This window comes from Desmodus rotundus, chromosome 1 (assembly GCF_022682495.2).
Source record: "Desmodus rotundus isolate HL8 chromosome 1, HLdesRot8A.1, whole genome shotgun sequence".
Taxonomy (NCBI): Eukaryota; Metazoa; Chordata; class Mammalia; order Chiroptera; family Phyllostomidae; genus Desmodus; species Desmodus rotundus.
Genome location: NC_071387.1, coordinates 51,432,305 through 51,456,668, shown reverse-complemented (window position 1 = coordinate 51,456,668; position 24,364 = coordinate 51,432,305). Strand labels below are relative to the sequence as shown.

Sequence of the window (24,364 nt, the reverse complement as noted above, 5' to 3'; positions counted from 1 at the left end):
AGAATTAATAGAAATCTTAACATATGTTTCTACATCAGAAAATGAATTAATGAGAAAAGGAACATTTCTCTGAGCGAGAGGAATTCTAGGTACACGCTACCCTGTTTTGTTTTGTTTTAAGAAAATAAATATTTGGAGAGGAAATATTAATTGGTACCTTGTCCTTTTAGTGTTTGGTTATTTTAACAACTAGCAAAATCATAGGCTTAGTAATACAACATCCAGACCTGTAGCTCATATATTTACTTAGAACACTTGATACTACTCAGCCTGTTTATAGTTTTTCCTGGAGGAATAGGCACAAACCATGGTTAAGCTGCTTAGTTTAATTTTTTTTAGCACTTGAAAAAAATGTACAGTAGTTTGAACACTCAGTCTTTGCAAACCTCCATTGAGGTCAAAGATTTCATTCACAGGTAAAAAATTAGTTTACAAATTTTTTGGCAATTTCATCTTAATAACCCGTTTTATCCTATTGCCATTGTCCCAACCATTGAAAAAGTTTACAATAATTTACATAGAAATATTTTCAAAGTGCTTAAGAATAGTGATTGTTCTCTGGGATATTTACAGATGGCCTATACAATGTATGTACAGGTGGTATACACTATAGCACAAGGTTCATTGCTGGAATATGGCTTCCTAGGGAAAGTGCATATTTGGCCAGAGACGGCAATACTGTCTGGAAATTCAAGGGCTACAGGTAACCACATCCAAAGCTGAAGCAGAATGTGGACAGGAATATTTACCAAAGTCATATAAAAATGATCAAGTACACAAGCTTGATCCACGCAAAGATATCTTGATATTCTTCCAGGCTGGAGGAAGAAAGAGACTTCAGCTGCTGGCTCGGTTACCATTCCAAATTGGGGTATTATTTGTTTAGACGTCAAAGGTAGAGACTTGTCTCAGAAGTCAAGCTAGATCATCATCTGTGCTTACAATTGATATCTGTGGAAAAGAAAAAATATGGAATGAGCTGGTGATCACTCATTGGTGGCTGCTCTAGTGTCTAAAATGGACCTTGCTTTTGAGTTGGTCATTCAGAAATCAAAGGTGCATAGAAGGGAAGGCAGATCCAAAACAGTATTGAGTTGCGTCACTGATGTATTTCAACTTGAATTTAACCATCTGTATCTATTTGGTAGAGAGAGGAAAGAGTGTGACTGATTCTGCCTGTTCTACTTAATAATCTGAAGTCCTGGAGAAAAATATGCAAAGACATGTGGGTGCTCTGAATTGGCTACCATTCTTTGTTTCACCAGAGAGCTTGAGATGGAGTGTTCGGCACTTGTTTTTTTCAGACTGTTCCCTAAGTGAAAGCCAAATACCCCATTTGGGTTTCAGCTGAAGAACAAGTGACTGACTCTGCTGCTGAAAGAAAAGCTAGCTCTGCTAGGTGGGATCAGACACTTTCAAGCATTTGGTAATTTTGGCCCAAAGAATCTTGCTCACTACACTGCCTTTAAGCCAATGTCCCTATATATAATACGCTAATTTACTTTTAAGTATCCAGTAGACACCTGATTTAACCATTCAAAAAGGAGCTACTTGGTTCATGCAAATATTTATATGTGGTTCCTATAACCAAAAATATCTCAATTAGTTTAGTGATGGCCTGAAGTTGACTTTACTTGTTGTTCTATACAGGGCAGATGCTTATCAACTGGCTGACTTGTGTTCTCACAGGCTGAACTGTCTAATCTCCAGTAGATGAAGCATTTGGTGGGTCATGATCCACTGGCTCTTCCTAGCCCAGGCAGCCATAGCTTGAGTTTGAAGTCTCCTTTCCAAAGAGTCTTCCTGCAAGCCACGGCATAAAAAGACACAAAGCTGACTTACTGCTGGGTACGTGTGTCCAACAGAAGCACTGTGCCTGCCAATGTCTATTGACAGGTCCTCTTCAGTGGTCTTCAAGTACACGGGATTGTCAAAGTTCATGCTCTTCATGTTCTTGTGTTGCCAGTTCCGCCACATCAAGTAGCCACCTACTGCGGCCATTGCTAAGAGCACTGAAAGAAGGTAGAAGGGAACTAAGCAAGGTCTGGTCTCAAAACACAGAGAAAAGATCATGTTCATGAGTCCATGATAATTGACGTTCATAAAAGTTTCATGTTTTCTGAAGCTGGGATGACTAGAAGTTAGAATACAAATGAGCCAGGAGCTTGAAACAAGTTCAGACCAGTGATGAGTGTTGTTCTACTGACTGGTGCTGAGCTCTACACGCCCGTCTGGGTGAGTGCAGTGTTCTGGGCCCTCCCCAGGCTGGATGAATTAAAATGGCAGGCACTTGTGGAGAGCTCCTCAAGTGGTCCTCCTAGTGTGGACCACTTGCTAAGCTTGGAATCCAGTAATTTAGGATGAAAAGGCCATGATACCATGACACCTTAGAATTTACATGCCCAATAGTAGCTTTAGATGCTCTTCTCCCCGGGTTTGAAAATGCCTATCTATTTTTAATTTACTCTCTACAAGTCCTATAATTCCTCAAGAAAGCATTTAAAAATTGTGTATCTCCTCTGTATGAAGCAATATACATATTTTAATGGGGACTAGAACAGTGTTTTTCACTGAAAGCGACCTACTGTGAAAGGGGGTAAGCGAGACCAGCCACTTGGAAGTAGAAAGCAACAAGTACCTTTCATACAATAGCTGGACATTTATCACTGCCAGTCACTGTGCAAAGAATACCACCAAAGAGGAAGGTATGGGCTCTCACCTCACTGTGCCCTGTTGGGGAGGGAGCCAGTGGACCTCAGTGTCACGAGTGCTGTGAGAGTACAAGGGGCCATGGGAGGGGTGTCTCTAGATGAACTAGAAATGCCCACCTGGTCTCTAAGAAGTTCGTGGGATCCAGGTATATAAAGAATTTACTTACAGAGGGGAAGGATGGCCCAGGCAGCAGAAGTCCCTTTGGGGGGAACACTGACCTCCGATATTGCCGTGGTCACATTGATCCCTACAGGGGAACAAAGAGAGTCAGTCTAGAAGGATCCTAAATTCAGACTTAGAAATGTACGTGTCTGGTAGAGAGCCCAGTGCCCTTGCACCCCCCATTAATGTGCAGTATCTACTGCAATCATATATGAGCGATGACTGGTCTAGAAGTATGTCAGGGTCACATGCTGCAATAGCCATGTCAGTAAAATTCTCTAACACAAACCTTAACGAGTCAGGTCAGGCTAAGATTTGCAGGTTCTTAGTGTTTGGAGCTTAAGTGTAGGTTACCAATTGAGGCAGAACTAGTGGTTAAAGGCTGTATTAATTATTTAAGCAATAGATACAAAGAGTGTGGCTGTTAGTTGAGATTAACAATTTGCAGTACTGAACCCAATACCTCCAGGAACTAGTCCACTAGTTGGTGAAATTTCTGTTGTGTTGGTATCTTTTGTCTCATTGTAAGTCACAGTAGTTGCAGTACCTGAATTATAAAAACCAAGGACCTGGTTAATGCCAAGGTTCCGGAGTGGCTAGCTGTTTAGTCCACACAGGCCCTGTGATGGGTTTAACACCATGGGAAATAGACAAACCACTGCTAAACTAAGTTGAATGGTGGATGCATCAAAACTGGGAGAAACAGCAGTCTTCAGGCAAAACCAGACGCGTGAGACTTTGGGCGGAAGAGTGAGCATTTGAAATTTGACAACTCAAAAAGATGCACAGCCACACTTCACGACCCCTCTAAGCAATGTCCAGGCTCCTGAAAGTTACAAGAAATGCTCTTGAAAACGGATGACCAGGCATGCTATTCTTACTGCCAGGTTGTCTTGCAACTACTTTCTCAGTCAACTGAGCTAGTCTCTGCAGGGACTAAGTATTAAACTAAAAAAAGCCACATAATACAAGTTCCTTGCTCAAAACATGCGAGTTGAATTTGCCACTTAATCAAAAGCTAAGAATAGAAGACTAAAATGCAATTTTAAGTGTGAGTTTAAGATAGTGCCGCCCACTGGGGCCATGGGGTTTCCTGTAACCGCAACCTTCTTTAGGCATAATTTCAGGCCTCTCTGTTTGGAGCAACATGTTAAGGCTTTGTTCTATTCTCTGCAAGTTGGCTAGCTCAGTGCTGTTATGGGACTGATGGGCATCAATCAGTGTGAGGCACATTAGTGCTCTGACTAAAGTGTCATCTATAGACTCATCTAATGTTGAAATGAGTTAAAAGTCAATTCCAAAGTAATGACGTCGACACTGGCGTGCAACAGTACCAGGTATGTTCTCAAATCTATGCCCAGAGTTGGTTAAAAAAGAATTTTTAAAACCAGGCTAGTTTTTATAGCTCATGTCTTAATTCTATTGCCTGTTGTATGTCCTGCCTTTGCTGAAAAGTAAAAAGCCTTACTTCGGCACTCCTGGCCATTCTCCTCTAGATTGTACCCATTGGGACAGGAACAAGTATATTTTGGAGAGTGATCATTAATCTGTGGTGCTGGCAGGCATAGATATTCACATCCTCCATTCTCCATGTCTTCTTCACACCAATTTTTACCTGGTCAGAAACAAAAGCCCATTATAAGCACACCAGTGCCTGTTATATACATGACATCCTGTTTTATATGCTGGAGACATGAGTGAGCCCTTGTCCCCAAGGAGCTTAAACTTATCTACTATGTCAAACCTTCAAATTAAACCAATACCAATGGGCCCCGGCCAGGTAGCTCAGTCAGTTAGAGCATCATCCTGATATGCGAAGGTTGTGGGTTTGATCCGGTCAGGGCACATACAAGAATAAGCCAGTGAGTGCATAATAAATGGAACAACAAACAGATGGTTCTCTTTTTCTCTCTCTCTACCCCCTTTTCTCTTTCTCTAAAAATTAACAAAAAATGATACCAATGAAGAATGAATATAAGGGTACAGGCAGCATGCTCTAAGGACACCACAAATCCAGAGAAACTTGGAAGTAGAACAAGTGTGATGCTTCAAACAGACAGGTGGTGAGGGAGCAGGCGGAGAATGGAGGTGAGTGACCAGGGGTGGCACTCACTATTGGCCCAAAGCTTATAGTAAAGGCTCAGAGGAAAGAGATAAGCTTGTTCTCCTGGCTTTGTCTTAACTTGTTCCCACAAAGTGGAAGGAACCCAGATACGTGGAGGTTTAAGGGTTTCATTCATTCATTCGTTTTCATACATCACATATACTCCCTTCACCCACCACACAGTTTCCCGTCACCTAGTCACCTTCCTCTCTCAAGCCCCTGGTGACCACTAGTCTGTTTACTACTTCAGTAATTTTCCCTTCCCCAGGGTGTCATATAAATGTAGCTGTACCGTATGTGGTCTTTTCAAACTCTCTTCTTTCATTCAGCAATATTAAGATTTATGAAGTGTTCCTCATTGTGGCTTAGTCATTTTCTTCCGAATGACTAAAGGTTTTGAGCACCTTTTCATGGATATACTGGACATGCACAGTTTCTTTGGAGAAATGTCTATTTAAATCATTTATTCATTTTAAAATAGAATATTTAAAAACATTTTTGAGTTGTAAGAGTCTTTTATATATTCTGGGTAATAGAGTCTTTTTGGCTCTATGATTTGCAAATATTTTCTCCCATTCTTGGGTTGCCCTTTTACTTTTTTGATAGCATACTTTGAATCCCACAATTTTAAAAAATTCTGATGAAGTTCTATTTATCTATTTCATCTGTCATTTCTGCTTTTGGTATAATATATTAGACCATTAACCCAAGGTCATGAAGATTTACTGCTATGTTCTCTCTCTCTCTCTCTCTCTCTCTCTCTCTTAAATGAATGTGCTTTCAGGCTCTTGAGAAATTGTGAGCATTCTATTCTATGGATTCTGAAGCACAGTCTTTTACAACCTTGTATCTCCAGGGCCTGAAAGTGTACCTGTCACATAACAGATTTTTAAAATAAAAATTTTATTCCTGTCCCTTATCCCCTCTCCTTTGGCAACCATTTACTTGTTCTTTTCTATATCTATGGGTCTGTTTCTGTTTATTCATTTATTTTATTTTTTAGATTCCACATACAAGTGAAATTGTATAATATTTGTCTTTCTCTGTCTGACTTATTTTACTTCACATAATACCCTCTAGATCCATCCATGTTGTCACAAATGGCAAGATTTCTTTCTTATTTATTGCTGAATCATATTCCATTGGGTCTGTGTGTATATATATATATATGTATACATTTTATATGTGTGTGTGTATATATATCTCACATCTTCTTTATCCATTCATCTATTGATGGACATCTATGTTGATTCCATATCTTGGCTACTACTAGTAATGCATATATCTTTTTGAATCAGTGTTTTTGTTTTCTTTCAGTAAATACCCAGAAGTGGAATTGCTGGATCATATGGCAGTCCTATTTTTAATTTTTGAGGAAACTCCATACTGTTTGTCATATGGCTGTACTAATTTACAATCCCACCAACAGTACACAGAGGTTCCCTTTTTTTCACATCCTTGCCAACTCTTGTTTGTTGATTTACTGAAGACAGCCATTCTGCCAGGTGTGAGGTGACATCTCATTGTGGATTTAACTTGCATTGAGCGTTTTTTCATGTCTGTGGGCCATTTCCATGTTGTCCAGGGAGAAGTTTCTATTCAGTTCTTTGCCCAATTTTTAATTGGGTTGATTGGTTTTTGTGTGTTAAGTTGTATGAGTTCGTTATGTACTTTGGATAGTAATCCCTTATGGGATGTATCATTTGCAAGTATTTTCTCCCATTCAGTAGGTTCTTTATGTCTTGTTGAGAGTTTCCTTCTCAACAAGAGCAGCTGCTTGTTGAGAAGGAGCAGCTTCTTCTCCTTCTCAAGGAGGAGGAGAAAGTTTCCTTTTCTGTGCAAAAACTTTTTAGTTTGATGTTAGGGGTTTCATTTAGATAGAACCAGTCAAATATTTTGAGTAGGAGATAATACGAGCACATGTGTTTGAGCATCTACATAATCCTGTAAAGATGTGTCATGTGGGGTGGAGGAAGGGAAAGTCTGTGGCTACTTTGCAGGCTAGTGCCAGAGTCTTAGCAACAGGAATGAAGGCCACTGGGACAGGGAACAGACTGAAATGAAAGACAGGACATGAAGGCCTGGGAGGGAAGACGAGAGCTGAAGTTCTGAAGCTCTTTCACTAGGAAGTCAGAAAGAAAATATACCAAATACCAACTTTGAAGGGTTTGGTAGGGCACAGGAGGGAAAAGTTCCATTTTAGAGCAAGTCGAATTTCTGAAGAGCTACTGATACCCAGCAGGTATGGGGTCCTGTTCTGCCCTTAAAGAAGCCATGAAGGGCCCTGCTTCCCCAGTTTACCTGATGGCTGTACAAGTTCATGATAAACAATGATGTCTTGGGCATCATTAAGGTTGTTAACTAGAGTGGCCAGCTCCGACCCAGTGAATTTATTGGCACCATAGACTGCTTCATTTTCCCCATCTATCCAGTAGACACGATCCTAAAACAGAACCCCCAAATTAGCACGTACATGTAGGATTAACACAAGTCACCATCTAACGAAGGTCATAATTATTTACTGGCAATTTAGTGGACCAAGTTTATTTAGGGCTGGTCTATGATACTGGATGTCAAACTGTAAGAGAAGCAAGTTCAGTTTTTTTAAAGTGCTATAAGGAATCAGTACCTAACTTGGCCCCCAGGTTTTAAGTGAAAGCAGCTTCTCAAGGCATGCTCCTCTGCCCTTCCCTCCTTCCCGCATGCCTGTACTTTCTCCCCAGGGTGCCACAGTAACTCAAAACTCAAAGGTATGCACTTAGATGTGAGGCATGTGTCTTACCTCAAATATCGTTAGTGCGAGAGGATGAGCTAGGAACTCCACAGACTTTAGCACTATCCTACGATCTTGGCCATTCAAGTCCACACTGGATAACATGTGCAACTTGGAATCAAGCCAATAGAGACGGCTCTTTATAAGGTCTAGGCAGGAAAAGAATTTCATTGTATAGTAAGGTGGTATTGCTCTGGCTTCTGTTTAAAATATGTAAGGAATCTAATATTCAACTTTCACAGTTCCTTCTCCAGCAGGGATCCTTAATGGGATCCCACAAATCTTATGAAGCAGCATGCCGAAGCTATACATTCATTTTGGGAGACGAAAGGGGTACCTAAGATTCTCAAAGTAACTGACTTGAGAAATGTTACTCCCATAATAGAAGTTTTAAAAGAGGCTAGCATTTTGTGGCTCTCCCCTTGTGAACCAGAAGAAAACTGTTACAGGCCTGCAATTTAGGAGATGCTCAGGCACCTGGGCTAGGAGGATTTAGGGTTACAATTCCCAAGGCCCGAGATTCACTGAATTTGTGGCACATATTAGGCCCAAATGGAAATAAAAGCTAGTAATTAAGGAGTAGGTAATTAAAATACACCATTCTGTTTGTATTGCTTAGCTTTTTTCATCCAAAATCACTGCTATTGAGTTGTCTGTTGTAGTCCAGAATTAACTATGGAGATAAGGGCGGTGGGTGTAGGAAGAACGTACATACCAAGTGTAATTCCGTTAGGCCATTGGATATCCACTGTCACCAGTGGCCGCCTATCAAATCCATTCATGCCCGCCTTTTCTATTTTAGCTGGTTCACCCCAGTCTGACCAGTAAACAAATCTGGGAGGAATTAAATTAGAAATAAGCCTCAGTAGTTTAGAAAAAAAATAAAGATGTAGCTTAGGAAAAGTGTTTGAATACAAACAGAAAACTCTAGGGATTGATTATGACAAATAGTAACACTTCAGTCTATAAAGTGTGTTCTGTGTAAATGAAAGTTAACACTGATTCTCTACAAGCTCATTGACTATATTATGTATTTAAGTCTGTCAAAAGTCACAGGTTATACAATTTTGTTTTCAAAAAGCCAGTTCTTTCAGAGGAGTGAAGATGCTTATCTGTTAAGTTTTATAGTAGGGGTAGCAGGTTGCACGGGTCCCATTCTGATTACCGAAGGCTTAGCTTCCTTAGCTGGTGTGTGTGTGTGTTTTACTTAGTGGCAATTCAGGGAACCTCTCAGTGGAATGTTTCCAGAGAGGTCTGTTGATTTCAACTGGACTTTGGGACAACTTGCACATTTAGATGAAAGCTGTGAGATAACGTGGTTACCAAAATCCTCATGACTCATGCTAACACTTAGGTTTGATCATCCAGAACTAACCTGACAAAGCACTCAGGCAAAATTAAAAATCAGTTGTGTGGAAGCTGGGTGAGTACAAGGGTTCAGATACACCTTTTGTTGTACATCAAATGGGAAACGTTGTTCCCGTAATGTCAGGCAGCAGCCATACTGCCCTGGGAAGTGCTGTCCTATGGGCGGGGCCCCCTGGGGCTGCACAGTTGTGGCACCGTGACATCTTGACCCAGCCAATTCTTTCTTGTGGGCAGCTGATATGTCTGGCTATTTCAATTCTACTTCAGACATGAGGAAAGCTCCTGGCCTGTGCAGACAGCATCCAAAAGGCTACGTGGTGGAAAACACAGAATACGAACCCGGACAAGGGGTCCACAGCTATGGAGGCAGGCTCTCGCAAGTCAGAGTTAAACAGGAACTTCCTCTTGGTTCCGTCCAGGGTAGCTACTGAAATAGTCTTAGAAGCCGCATCAGTCCAGTAGATGGTCTTGTACACCCAATCAACAGCAATGGCTGCAGGATTATAGACATTGTCGATCATTTTAACATGTCTACCAACCTTGTCATCAATTGAGGCACTGAAACAGAATAGGTCACAAGAAATTTAAGAGTTTGACACCATCAGAGCCTGGAGAATGGACTTTCTGCTTACAAAATGGGCAACAACTTGGTTCCGAAAGAACTCTAGTAACACCACTCACCACTCAAATTATTTAGCCATGCTGCTTACTGAGACTAAATTAACGATAATGTAGGTTATCTAGTTGCTGTGTGTAGTTAATAGGCAAGAACCACACACTTCTAAGCGAAGCTATTAGTTTCAGTAGCCATCATCTGAGTTTCTATAGTTCCCATTAATAAAAAGCTGCACTACCATTTCTTATTATAGCAACCACAAACAATTCTCAATTAACTGTAGAAAAAGGGGAGAAAATAGGAGAAATTAAGATGCCATCTTTTATAATCTTATAGCTGTAGCCATCTTTTACTTCATAGGTAAGTGTTAATTTCTAATGAGATACTGATAGTAATTTAAAAGTTAAAGAATCAGTATTTAGATTTACTATTTCCAGCTAATGAAGATGCTGGATTGAGACAAGAGAAATTCCTCCCAACCCTCCCAAAGGCGCAGTGACAGCGACTTAGGCCAAGATACCAAGAATGGAACTGAGAGTTACCTGAAGATGGCCTTTTGGCTTAGATCAGCCCAGAACAGTTTCTGAGCAGCAATGTCGGCATCGAGAGCCACTGTGTTTCTCAGCTGTTCAACTAGTTGGATATATTCTTTCCTCTCTAAGCCAATCTTCCTGATGTCCCTTCGATTCGTGAAGATCAGACTTGGCTCTTTGCCTGCAAGATACAAGTCACGTTTATTTAGTTTTGCTGTAAGAAGGCAAGGTCCTTCTAAGTTACCTCCTCTCAACAGAGGAGACTTAAAAAGTGAAGCCACTGCTGAGCACCTCAGGAGCACTCTTGCCCAAGTCCGTGCCCCTGGGACCTGCAAGTGCTTCCCACTGTTCAGGAAGGCAGTTCTGAGGTCTCAGCATTCAACATAGGCTGGTGATGAATGCTACTTATTTGAACTGCACTCAGGTTTCAGAGGCAGAAAGCAAACAAACCTGGTAGGTACTCATGGTATCACGTACAAAAGGAATTGACCAAGGCAGGAGTCTGGGGAAATGATCTCTATTCAGCCTATTATACTGCGCCATGAGATTAGTAGCATCGCTCTCAAGTGCTATTTTAATTCCATATTTAGTTTGACTATTGTAGTCACTGGCTGTACCTTTCATCAGCACTTACTCATAAAGGTACCAGAGCAACACCAGGCCAAGTGCATTTACCTACTGCCTTGCACACGCCAGTGGCAAGGTCCATCTGGTAGCCACGGCTACATTCACACTTGTAACCGCCTTTTAAGTTGATACAAATTTGGCTGCAGATTCCCGGATTTTGGCATTCATCAATATCTAGGAGGGAAATCAGAATTAGTCTCATTGTTCCTAGATAACTTACAGAGACATACTGTCCTTCCCCATCACCCCCAGGGCTCAGGTCCTCTTCTTTGACTCACCTCCGCAGGTTTTCCTATCTATCAGTTCAAACCCTGCCGCACAGTCACATTCGTAGCCTATTACTAGGTCTCTGCAGATATGGGAACATCCACCATTATTAACCAAGCATTCATTTACATCTGAAATAAAAATGTAATTGAGTTACGTGACAACTTATTCCAAATTGCTGTTTGTCCTATTAACATTTAAAATCTAGGCTATCTGTGATAACATCTAGTCAGGCTAGTCAAAGCTATGATTTCTCCAAGATCTAATAATTTGTCTTACAGATATGCATCTTAGAGTGTTCTGGGGGAATAATAGACCCCATCTCCTCGGCCAGTTGGTTAAGTAAGATTTGGTCAAGTTTCTCTATTACTGATCATTTACCTTTCAGGAGGTAAATCATGAACTAATTTGTCACTGGTTGGACTTTTAAGTCATAAAAATTCACTTGTAAGTCCAACAATTGAACTTCGTTCATTAAAAGTAGTTTAATCAGACATTGTATGAGGCCCAAACAGCATCAGCCATGCTAGATCAAGCTAACCTTCCCAACTCTGTCCCTAAGCAACCCTTTCACTTACGACATTCTTTCATGGGCTCGTCACTCCAGTCCCTGCAGTCCTGTTCCTGGTTACATACTTTAGTGATATCTATGCATTCCCCGCTTCTGCACTTGAACTTTCCAGGGCCCAAGCAGTGATTGACTACAAAGAGAAACACAGAAGGGAGATTCTATGAGTGGGTCTGATCAGAGCGGTCCCTTGACAAACCCTGAGAAGAGGCCCTTACCGTTTTTGCAGTTGACTTCATCAGAACCATCGACACAGTCTCGGATTCCGTTACACTGCCTGCTGCCGTGGATGCAGCTACCATCCTCACACTCAAACTGGTCAGGTCGGCAGGTTCGAGAAGCTACAAAGGCAGGGAACACTGTGGAACAGAGCCAGCCAGCCAGTCCCCAGTGGATATGTGGAAGAGAATCGAACATGTCCTAGTGATAAGGGTGCTACTTACGACAGTTGACCTCGTCGCTGCCATCCTTGCAGTCAGGATCTCCGTCACATCGCCACTTCTTGTGGATACACTCGCCGGAGCCACACTGGATCTCGCTGGCTGGGCACTTGGTGTGTATCGCTGGCTGGCGGCCACACTGCTCCAGGGACTCATCAGACTGGTCTGAGCAGTCCGCATCATCGTCACACACCCAGCTGATGGGGATGCAGGAGGAGGCGCTGCACTGGAACTCGTGGGTGCCACAGGACGGTGGGGCACAGTTGAGCTCATCGCTGCCATCATTACAGTCGTCCTGGCCATTGCATACAAAATTCCGGGAGATGCAGCGGCCACTGGAGCAGGTGAACTCATCGGAGCTACATGTCATGTTGCCTATTGAGAGAGAGGATGCTCTGTTGAAAGTGTATGTGGACTGGCCCTTGTAAGACATTTGTCCCTAAATCTAACCTGCAGATCTTTGATCGTGAATCCTCATTTTCTAGCTTAACTTAAAAGCTAAAGTACAATTATATCAATATTCAAGTTCCTGTAATACTAGGAACAGTCTCACCATTTAAAAGATGCAGGGACACTCGAATAAGAACAGAAATAAAGGACCAAGAAAAGAGTTGAAGAACAGAAATTAATTTGAAACGAGAGCCACAATAGACTCTTATAGGAAGTGATCAATAACTTAAACAGGGGATTTCATTCTGGAGGGCAAGGACTGAGTTATCTTTTAATGGACACAGTGCTTATCAGACCAGACTGTATCATTAGCTGAGACTATCATGCATCAGGTATTCGGGCAAACACATATTCAAAATGAGCACCGTGGCACTATCATCACACAGAAGCCTTTATGTTGTTGTGATACTTAGCTCCTTCTCTTTACATCCTTCCAATGAGGATCAGGAATAACAGGTCTTGAATACTTAGAAGTTTTAGAAAGACATTTCGAGGGCTAGAATCACAATCTAGCAGCCAGGTATGCTAATAATGATAAGCTAGTCAGAGTCAAAGATAAGCCAATATGTACTTTGATTCAAATTCTGGCCAAATGAATTAAAGTCACAATTTGGAGGTAATTAGGGTAGAGACTACGACTCTCTTGGGAAGCAAAGTCTAGATTTAAGAGGGAAACACTTGGCAGCTCCAGGGCTTACCAATACATAAAGCTCAATTCTAGGATTAAACACCAAAACTCATTGGACTAGGTGCAGTGGCACTGACGTCAGAAGGTAGTCTCTACACACGAGACTTGTTTCACTACAAATATCCTCAGCTCACTTGTACACATCAGGAGGGACGTGCTCCTGGGAAGCTGGAGTTATAGAGGCCCCATAAAAAGGGCGGTAGCTTGAAAGAGCACTCTAAACAATGTTTGTTCAACCTAGAGATTTTCCCAGGGCCTCACCTTTAACGTGTAGCATTTATTACACATTTTCCAAGAACAGAAGCACAAAAGGGTAGGAAAACAGAGTTGGCTTTCACAGGTAGCTACTGTGACAGAAGACAAAGGTACCACTGGTTAGGTAGAGTTTTCTCCGGGTATCTGCTAGCAGGATGCTAATTAATACTTCTGTGCCAGTTGAATTTCTGGAAGGGTTAAAATAGAATCTGGTTTGGGGGCTAAGAAATGCTTGTATGATACTCAAGTAATTTACTTCAACAAGAAGATCCAATTTAGACCTAAGAATGTGTTTGCTGGCCCTGCTCCCTTTCTGGTGTCGAGTGAGGAAGGCCCATGAATTATTGTCCTGACAGAGGCGAAAGCCCGCACACTTGGTGTTTCACGAGCTACGTCTAAACACACGTGCCTTGAGTGACTTACCTTTTTTATTTCTATTTGTCTAGAGGAAACACCAAAGCAAGCAGTGGTCAATTAGCTTCTTTCAGACTTTTAGGGCAGTTAGGAAGGACAAGTAGCTGAGCAGATAGTGAAGTCACTGAAAAGCGAGTCAACGTAACTGCATCTTCATGCTTAAGTTAGCTTCCCCTGCCCACCCTTCTTTGAGCAAAGGGGTCTTTGGGATAAGCCACTCAACACTGATCTTCTTACCACAGTTTTCTTCATCTTCTCCACTGTCACAGTCATTTTCACCATCACATCTCCAGGACTCTGGGATACACTGAGTAGAATGGGCGCCACAGCTGATTTCATTTGTGCGGCACGTTCTCATATCTGTTGATGATATACAGTCTCAAAAGAGCCTCCAGACTCATCAGTGCAAAGTCGCTGCTCCTGTGCTGCGTGGACGTGGTACACCTGTAACTCAGCGGCCTGGCACACTGATGAAATTCGACTTACTACTTGAAGTCTGGGTAGATCCTTTGCCAGCTCCATTGCTTAGAAGCCATGCCAACCTATGCTACCTGGCAGTACACCTGAGAGCCTTGACCGTGTTTCTCCTTCAAGGTTCTGTGCTGTGCTCAGTTCTGGCTTTTGTTTTACTTGGCATAGTTGGGCTTATTGTCTGGCCTCCTCCTTGACCGTTATTTATCTGCTGGCTATCAAGTGGCGCACCCAGATATCTAATCCCAACTTCATGAAAGGCCAGATGGCCTAACACCCATGAAGTCTTCCTTCTAGATTCTTTTACAGGCCTTCTTCGCATCCTCCTTTAGATTTACATTTTGTGAAATAGGACCATCCCGTAAGTTTTGGCTTTACAGGGTCATCCTCTACTAAAACTTGGGGCTGAATTTTGTGGAACCTGTCTTTACCCGTGGTAGTTCACCTGCCTTGACCAATATTCTTATCAACGACCCTCACTTCTTGCCTAGGAAATTGGTATCACACATTTATTTTCCTTTCTGATTGATTTTCTCTTGTAACCATTTTCCAGACCAAAAATTTGTTCATTAATACTCCACCCTCAGTGCTTCATCAACAGGTCTCCTCTGTCTGAAAATAAACTCCAGGTCTGTCTTCACCTTGACATTCAAATAAGCCCAAATCCTCCTCCTCTATCATCTCATAGACTCCTTCCTGAATATCAGCCTAAGAACACAGAGATACATTTGAATAACTGAAATTTCTTATTTAAGAACAAGCCGTAAGCTCCATAATTTAATAATTTAAGGTTACAAGTTTGTTCAAAATCACTATTCACCCCACTTCTAGCTACTTTACCTCTTTGGAAGTAGATTTTTTTTTTTTTTATAACATAAGAAGCTGTGCATCCAAAAGCTTGTATTTGGCCTACCAGGGACCCTCACATCTTGACTTGGCTTCCAGGACCAGAGTACCATCTGCTCAGATGCATCATTATCAAACACTGGAAATCTGTGCACCTAGTCAAGGAGTTCTTAATGAAATCTGCTGGCTTCAGTCTTAAATATTCAATAATGAAGCTACCCAAGAGAATGTCAGTCTTGTTAGACTAAGGAGAGCATTCTTTAAAGGGCACTGGGCAACTGTTAATGACTTGACTGACTCTGGAGTCAGCTAGCCTACACTTTAAGGGAGTCAGAGGAAACTAACACCAAGTATCGGATTGAACAACACTTAGAGCTGTGAGACACAGAACAGCCTGGAAAGGTTCAGGTCCAGAGCAAGTGGCACTCACGGCACTGTTCCGGGCTTTCATCAGAACCATCTTCGCAGTCAGGATCCCCATCGCACTGCCATCGGCTGGGGACACACTGGCCGTTGCTGCACACGAAGTCAGACTCGGCACACGTCTTCTTCACTACAAAAGTTTGTTGGCCGGGTTAAAGCTGAAGCCACTTTCCCAAGATCCCTATATTCCCATTGGGGGTAAAACTGTATTTTGATATGTTTAATTTGCAGAATAAAGCTGGGTCAATAAGCACACAACTTTCAATCTCCAGCAGCACCTTAGAAAAATCCCCATCCTTCCCAGAGGAGAAAGGTGCTCATTTGAAAGACTTGCTGGATACGGAAGACGTGGTAAGACAAAGGTTTCCCACTATCTTACAACCCAGGGATTGCTTACATCTTGTTTCTTATATAATGTTGAGACTAAGTGATAGTTTCATTCTCTTCCTGCATTTCGTCCAACTCATTCAAGATCTTTATAACTTTAATAGCCAAACATTCCATCCTATGACTGGGTCATAGTATAACCGCTCTGGGACATATCTTAACAACACATAGGTTTAGTGTGGAGGTGGGAGAAGTCCCAGGACTGAATACTGTCACCACTACAGGTCTATTGGTGCAGGGGAGGCCACCCAGTAAGAAATAGAGGAAGCCTGAATGCAAGTATAGGACAGGTCGTGTTTAGAATCCAGGGTGGGCTGACATCAACCAGCTCAAAGTGACTGAAGCTGCTGTGGAAGCGGACAGTATCCATGACTGACTGCTAGAGTTAACTGAGCCTGCAAGGTGTCAATTCTGCTACTAATTCTTACCTGGGCAGGCCTTTACTCCTATAAGTAGGTGACCATACAACTTGTCCAGATTAGAACAATCCCAGTAGAAAGGGACACTTAATTGTACCAGGAGGATAAGCAAAAGCCAGAACTGTCCTAAGTCAACAGGAAACTTGGTCACCCTACCTAGGAGGAAGTCAGAGGGTTGAGAAGAGTCTTAAAAAGTAGCCACATAGGCTATGCTAGGCTCTTTCTTCTCAGACTATATTCTTCCTTATCCATGCACGCACACATTCTATCTGAGTTTCTAGTTTAAAACCTCCTTCTCTAACAAATATTCTGTAATGGCAAGTCAGCTAAAAGCTGACAATATGATGAAAATTTGAAAGGGACCACTTCAAGTCAGGGGTTTCAACTGGGCACAACTCAGAGTTTAGAGCATCCTAAATGAGGGGGCCCCTCTGGTTGAGCCTGTGATACTATAAAAGGGGGAGACAGTGACTGGAGTCTATTTCTAGAAGTCAGAATGGTGAATTATGATGTTCTGAAAAGTCTTATTTCTCTCCTTGAATTGTGTAGCCAAGGAAACAAGAAAGGTCACATTAGCTCTTCAATTCTCCCGTTTCTAAAATCGTTAAAATACTGAAACCCCAGTGTCAACATTTAAATGACCTCCAAGGCCATGTTCTCTTGAGCATGTAGTTGAGGGTGGGGGGTTCTACAGGGCCAGTTACTATAATTCAACCTGTGATATTCTTTAGAAGTTGTAAAAAAGGGAGTAAGGAATAGTGGGTTGTAAAGAAACCACATGATTTTTAAAAGTATAAAATATGGCAGGAATAGGAAAGATGGGCTGTACTACAAAGTGTTTGAGCAAAAGATAAATAGGGACAGACACATTGCTTGAGTTCATCTCTCTCCATTCTGAGCATAGACCGGGAGGGTAACCGCACACTATGTGAAGTGGGCCTTGAGATGTACAGAAATGTAGATGTGCCACAGGGGAAGAGAGCTACCCGCCACATGCTTAGGGTATCTAAGTTACTGGTGAATTGGCTCAGCCTAATACAAAAGAATGAGTTACTGGGACCAAGAGGAACGCATGGCTTGTGGACTCCAAGCTGAAGTTGACTAAATATGCTAGTTGACACTTGAAAGAAAGATCCTGGCTGAAACTGTAACCAAATTCAATATCAAGATGTTGGACATGAAGAATAGGAAAGTGGCGTTCTAAGTTTCAAGTAATTATGTAGCTTTTCCCTTCAGAACACCCCAAAATAAGCATTCAGAGCTTCCTGGAGCAATGCTGCCACTTTCCTTCTCTGTTTTCATACCTGAGGCGCAGAGACAAAGTCTGGTCAAGAAATATTTAATTTTTCCCCTTTTGTGATCTCAATTGTATACACATGTTCCTCCTCGCCTCTTCCAAACCCTCCTGCCACATGTCTAGAAGTCATTTATGCAAAGACTATTTTAGGAAAAGCCAATGATGACCCCTACGATGACCCAGGCTAGTTTCTACCAGAAATTGACTCTACTCACTGTCTCCCCCTCTTTACAATATCAGAGGCTAAACCAGAGGGGCCCCCTCGTTTAGGACCCTCTGAGTTATACCTAGTTGAAACCCCTGACTTGAAGTGGTCCCTTTCGAATTTTCAGCACAGGGTCAGCTTTTAGCTGACTTACCATTACAGAGTTAGTCAGATGGTAAAAGACTTCCCAGACATGAAGAGAATAATTATTTTCTAAGAAACAACAAGGGGTTTTGCCAAACCAATAAGCTTAGACTAGAGGAAGGATTGCTACCCACACCAAGAGAACAGTTGACGAGAGTGGGGTCCTACTAATGGGACATTTAGTGAGGGAATATTTCCTAGGTAACCCAGATACAGCACGAAACTTCATGTCTTACAGGGTAGATGAAAATCTCACTGTTACAATGCAAATGAAGGAAAAGGTTGTACAGCAGAACTACTTTTGTCTTCAGACGGGAGAGGAGTTTCTTCCCTGAGACCGTAGAAGGGGCTTCCTATGCTTCCAAATGAGCTACTAATGCTCACCTGGGCTGAAAACATCCATGGTATTTCTCCGAGAGCTCAAGCATAGGACAGCAGGCCATGATGTTTATATGGTAACATTTTAGTAATGGTGCCTGAAGAAGCAGGTACCCATATTTTACCAAGTATAATGCACATTTTCCCCCCAAACTGTTGAGGGAAAAGTAGGGATGCGCATTATACATGGCTAGTACTACACCATGGGTGTGCATCATACACGTCAAAATATGGTAATGGCGTAAGAAGATGGCAGTGATGACATCTACATTAAGCTATTCTCTTCTGTGTTTCTAGCTTGTATAGTGAGTGGACAGCTCTGCATAACATCTTTCAAAGGCAAATGACAGTGTTCTCACCGGCATTCACACACAACTTTGTTTCAGGATTTTTACAACATAGAACGAAAGGGCCATAAAGCAAACTCCAGCATTCATGCAAGGTACCTACAGGAGAACATGCAGTTCTCAGCTATTCTGGCTCTACCAGAGGTTATACAGTCTGCACAAACAGGCATTTCCCACGATGATCTTTTGCTAGACACTGATCAATGGGTATGATGATATATCCCCATTATCTTGGGAGAGATGTCTTCCACCCTGTCTAATGCTTTAGAATTAGCATCTATTGTAGGCAGAGAACTAAAAAAAGGATTCTCATCTGGTCTTTGATCAGTGCTGGCTTGCAGTTTCTGTGCCAGGGGTTAATTAACCCCCTGAAACTTTAGGGGATTTTTTTTACTCTTCATGGCTTTCTTTTGTGGGGGTGGGGGGATCAGAGCCATTTGAGAATTTAAGAAAAGAAAGTCCGTTCTAAGTAGTAGTCTTCTTCTGTCCCCACTTCTAGTACTCCCTTCCCTTCTCCTAGCTTCATTCACCAAATGTGTGCCTGGCCTGAGATGAACCAGGTCCTGTCATTTGAGAAGAACTCCTGTCTGTACTCAAGTCGGTAACCCCACATCAACCATTCAATTATATTTCTCTAGACCAGGGAGGACCAAATCTTTGGACTCTCGTTCAAAGGAAGTCTTAGGCGTAGATTCCATTTTCAAAATCTTGACACATTTGGAGAAACTAAGATAACATCATTACTTGTCAATAAAATGCACGGGTCCTAGTGAGGTGACAAGTGAGACTGTCAAACTCTATACTCACCACAGTTCTTTTCGTCACTGCCATCAGCACAGTCTTCGTCCCCATCACATTTCCACAACAGTGTGATACAGCGGCCGTTTGTGCACTGGAATTGGGAAGGTTCACATTTGGCTTTTCTTCCTAAAATCAGGAGGGAATACTTAGCTAAGCCTGGGATAGGAAGGCGATGAGTTAGAGATGCAAGTTTACCCAAAACCTTTGGACAGGGGTCCTCTAAAAGGGACAGCTGCAGACTCAGCAGGCTAACACATTCTAGGGGGCAGAGCTGGGTGGCTCTTGGGGCTGTGACTGGCCGTAATTGAGCTCTTAGCTGGACACACACCGTCTAGATAAGACTAGATTTCCCGGCCTCGCTCGAGGTGAGAATAGCCATGGGAATAAATTCTGGCTAATGCAATGTAAGCAGGATTGGTAGATACAACTTCTAGGAAATATCCTCAAAGGGACAGGGGATCCATTTCCTTCCCTTTATTCCTGAAAATTGGGCATGGTGGCGGGAATAGTGATCTCAGGCCAACGCAGCCAGAGCCAGATAGAAGGAACCTAGGTTACCCAGGGCACACGGGGGCATTTTCATCAGCCTCCAGACTCATTTCTCGCACTTGTTTAAAAGTCACTCATGTGGCTACAATCACACAGCCAAATCCTAGCATTTTAATGGCATTTCTGGTTCATGTTCCATACTATCATTCACAAATAATGCTCCTGTTACAAGCAAAGTGAAGGAGATTTAGAAGGGGCAGCAAGGAGAGGGGAGACATAGAGGTTTAATATCACGGTTCCTCATCTTAGAACTTGAGGTCTGATTGCAAAAAGACATGTTTACAAAACGGCTCCAAGATAAGATAAAAAGGATCAAGAAAGTACAGTTAAGAGACAAGTGGAGATCATTTTTAATTTAGTGATGGGAGAAGAGCAAAGTAAGGTAGAGCCACAGATTTGGATTCTATGTCTCTGAACATCAGTGTTCCTATGCTCAATGTATGGTTATTTAACTCACACAATCATATGAACGAATTCTTGTAAGTAGGGCACTTAGTTGTTGTTGATTCGCCTGGCACGGACAGCTAACATGCAGGTGTTTCCTATCATTACAAGGTCCTTCCTTCTGGAGAATATGATCTCTGAGATAAAAGGCCAAGATCTGATTGCTTAATGCAAATATACTGCAAATATTCGAGAAGCCCAGAGGAGCCATATAGTTCCTGCAGATCACTTAGGGAGGGAGACCTTCCAAGCAGAGAGCCTTCCGATTTCCTGCCACCTTTCAGCATCTGCAGCTGTGACATGCTGGCAGGGGAACAGATGCTACAGTGACAAGCACAGACTTGAACTCTTGTGTTATGTACACAATACTCTAGTTGGCCTCTCTACTCTCAGCTACTCTCTTCTGTCTGGGAGGATTCTATGCTTTGTGGCAAATTCCTGGGGAGATTAAAATTGGGTCTAAGTCAAGTTTACCATAGGGGTGTGGTTACCTTCTTAGGTACTAAATGTATTCGTTTAAAACCTTTATAAAACCTGTATGTATCACTCTGCTCCCAAGAGTCTAGTTAAGCTAGGACCCAGGTACAAAGCAGTACGGTTTGACTGCATTTCTTACATACATTTCATACTATTCATTCATCCCACAGATATTTAATTGGGATAAGCTACTAGGGATTTAGAAGGGAAGACAGGAAAAGGCAGATGTGGCTGTCAGGGAGCATCACCCGCTAGTTTTTATACTGCTAAACCAAACACGAAGTACCGGGCCGCCACCCACTTGAGTCTAGTTCAGGGGTGTCAAATTCATTTTCTCCAGGGGCCACGCCAGCCGCGTGGTTGTAATGTAATTCTAGGACTGTTTAAATGTAACTACTCCTTAACAGTTGAGTGAGAGCTCGGTGCTGCCGCTGGGTAGAAACAAGGTGCCGCGAGGAATAAAACAAGGTGGAGGGCCGGATGCAGCCCGCGGGCCTTGTGTTTGCCCCCTGTGCCCTACATAGTCTCAGTATGCTGAGTGCTGGGGTACCTGTCCCAGAGGCCGTTGGCTGTAGTTCTGTATCACTACTGCACTGAGTGATAAGAATCTACTTGAGTACTTTTTCTACTTTATTTGAAAAATAGAAAAAGAACAATCTATAGTCAGAGTACACAGATATAAATATATCCTGATACTTGTAAAGAACAGTCAGGTGACAGGACACTATGCAGACTGGAAGGTCTGAATTTTTTTTAAAGGTTTCATTTACCAAAGCTTGTTCAGTCAAAATGAGACACAAACATTGAGGCTGATATCCACACTGTCAAAATGTAACCATACAATCAGACTTGGACAGGGGTCAAATGATGATTTTCCACTTCAGGGTTAGGTACCTGGGAAATCTCCTTAAAAATGAGAATCCTGGAAGCTGCCTAAGTTATAGACACTCAAACTGCCCTGGGATTAAATACATATATAATACCCTAAGGTATTATATAATTTATATAATATATAAATTATTATATTATATATATAATATATATAATTATTATATATATATATAATTATATATAATACCCTGATTATATATAATACCCTTATTATATAATTATATATAATACCCTGATGTTTAGTCCACTGTCCCCTTAAGCAGCGTCTCTGAATGTAGTCATAACATACAAGTCATCAACAGTAACAAATGATATTAAAATCCCAGCAATGCTGCTTCAAGTGTCGATCTTGAGCAGGCTCAGGGCAGACATAATAAGCCTTTTCTTGGTGTTTATTCCAATAGCCTAAGATGAAAAGGAGTTTAAGCTCTACCTTTTCTTAGCTGAGATGCTTCCACTTCACCCTGGCGTCTGCCTGACTGTCATGAAGCCGTGTTTTACTGTGACTCGCACAGCGCTAGACTAAGAAGGAGGGACATGGTGTTAGAAGCAGAGAATGCTCCTAAACGTACCCCTGCTTGTTCAAACACAGAGCAAGATGGGGTGTGGGTGGGCAAGGCTAGAGGGCTTAATAAAGGACCCTTTATAGACTGAGGCGAGGAAAGAGATTAAGCTTAAGGCCTTGTTTCTTCGTTCCCTAAGTACTTTGTTTCCAGGGACTGTCACCGGGCAGAAGATGTTCCCTGGTCCTGCTAACTGCCTGCAGCGTGCAGAGTGGCGGAGCTCAGACACGGAGTCCAACGCCGACCTTGGCCACCCGACCACAACGCTGTGTGGGTTTTCTGTCCAAGTTTCGAAGAGATTCCACCCTCACACCTCTGGTGTTCAACTCCGCTGCGCGGGCTGGAGGAGAACTGAAAGCATCGCACAAGTTAAGAAGCTTTTGGTTTCCAAAGCTTCAGGGATTACTGGCTAGTGGGACTGTAGTACATTTCCATCCATGACAGTTAAGTCTCAAGTTCAGTGTTGAGCTTGACATCATCTATAACTGAGGTTTTTTCACTCCGAGGCTCAGCTAAAGCCAATGATGCCTCAGAAAATAATAGTAGGTTTACAGTTGTGAGTACATGAAACACAGTTTATACTTGTCTTATTATTTATTATTATATTATTGTTCACATAAACAACTGTAAACCTCCTTCTGCTCCCCTCTGTACAGTCCAGAGTCTATCCTGCCCTGACAGTTGCAAAGTTGGAGCACCTGTGAGTTTTAGTGGGTCTCATAGGGGTTCACAGGAATGCCTCAGGGCAACGGGTGGTTGAAGTGGAAGGAAAGGCATGGCGGTGGGAACCTGGGTGTTCTGCCCCTGTTTGAAGCAGGAAGGCTTTCTTCTGACTTGGAGTTCTGTGTAAGAATTTCAAGAGGGTTCTATTGCTTTAAGAAATCAGACTGTTAGACTGGATCTCAGTTTCCTGCTAGCTCTAACATACAGAATGAATACCCCAACCCCTTTGGGTCAGGGGGTGGTACATCACTTATGCCTAGTCACACATGTGGCTATTTAAATTTGTAATGAATGGAGTCCCAGAAATGTTGAGGATTACTCACTTATACTGTCACAGATGGAATCAGACTATGCAAACTGACTTCAAGGCACCCATATCCCAGGAGCCTTGCTTACCTAAATAGTGAACATTGCTACCCAGACATGTTGGCAGGTCGCTGGCTCCAAGAAACTCAGGGTTTTTAATGCCAACAGAAGTCAGCCTGCCATTGTCTAATTGTCCCTGCAAGGGTTACACAGAAGAACAATATGTAAGCTTTAGTAAAAACTGCATAGACCTTACAACAAATACTAAGCCTTCACCGTGGACTACCAATTTCCCTGTAGGGCTCCGAGTGGCACCTTTGCAGGAGTGTCCAATAGGAATGCCTAGAATATGGAGATGTTTCTGGGTATCAGGCTCAGACATGAACTTCAGGCTACCCAGAGGGGCTCATGCCGCCACACTGCTGGGACTGGCAAGGCCAAGGCTTCAAATCTCTCACACCCCTCCTCATGGCTTGGGCATGTGGGTATTATCAGCTACTGCAATTGCTCTAGTCCACTTGTTTTGGCACTTCTGGGACTGCCAAGGGCATTTATTTTTAGTAGGACTCACTTCTGCTTGGCACTTTAATGCCAATCTTTCTATTCATAGGTGAAAACTTGCTTTTAGGCAAGCAGATACCCTAGTCAGCAAAGTTTCCCACAGGGAAAGTTAGTGAGAGGAACTAAGCAACAGGGCCTTAAAGTCAGTCTCTGAA

At 42.4% G+C, this 24,364-nt stretch overlaps 1 protein-coding gene and 1 long non-coding RNA gene across 7 annotated transcripts in view; one reads left to right on the top strand and one right to left on the bottom strand.

Annotated features, from left to right (window-relative positions):
* The window catches only part of LOC123479184 (uncharacterized), a 217,626-nt gene that overhangs the window by 102,045 nt on the left and 91,217 nt on the right, over window positions 1-24,364 (top strand). The window lies entirely within an intron of this gene.
* Window positions 312-24,364, bottom strand: part of VLDLR (very low density lipoprotein receptor) — a 31,318-nt gene continuing 7,265 nt past the window's right edge. For 2 of the 3 annotated variants that reach the window (XM_024555068.3, XM_045191074.2), the window contains exons 2-19: window positions 19,702-19,821; window positions 15,725-15,847; window positions 14,215-14,337; window positions 12,174-12,545; window positions 11,949-12,071; window positions 11,741-11,863; window positions 11,174-11,293; window positions 10,944-11,069; window positions 10,278-10,449; window positions 9,459-9,677; window positions 8,467-8,585; window positions 7,761-7,900; window positions 7,280-7,421; window positions 4,343-4,489; window positions 3,338-3,421; window positions 2,879-2,959; window positions 1,843-2,012; window positions 312-951 (exon numbers count right to left, since the gene is read on the bottom strand). In XM_024555068.3, coding sequence (XP_024410836.1) covers window positions 916-951; window positions 1,843-2,012; window positions 2,879-2,959; window positions 3,338-3,421; window positions 4,343-4,489; window positions 7,280-7,421; window positions 7,761-7,900; window positions 8,467-8,585; window positions 9,459-9,677; window positions 10,278-10,449; window positions 10,944-11,069; window positions 11,174-11,293; window positions 11,741-11,863; window positions 11,949-12,071; window positions 12,174-12,545; window positions 14,215-14,337; window positions 15,725-15,847; window positions 19,702-19,821 — 2,540 coding nt within the window. In that variant the 3' untranslated portion in view covers window positions 312-915. The remainder of the gene's footprint in view (window positions 952-1,842; window positions 2,013-2,878; window positions 2,960-3,337; window positions 3,422-4,342; window positions 4,490-7,279; window positions 7,422-7,760; window positions 7,901-8,466; window positions 8,586-9,458; window positions 9,678-10,277; window positions 10,450-10,943; window positions 11,070-11,173; window positions 11,294-11,740; window positions 11,864-11,948; window positions 12,072-12,173; window positions 12,546-14,214; window positions 14,338-15,724; window positions 15,848-19,701; window positions 19,822-24,364) is intronic. The other variant, XM_024555072.3, reaches the window with a different exon arrangement.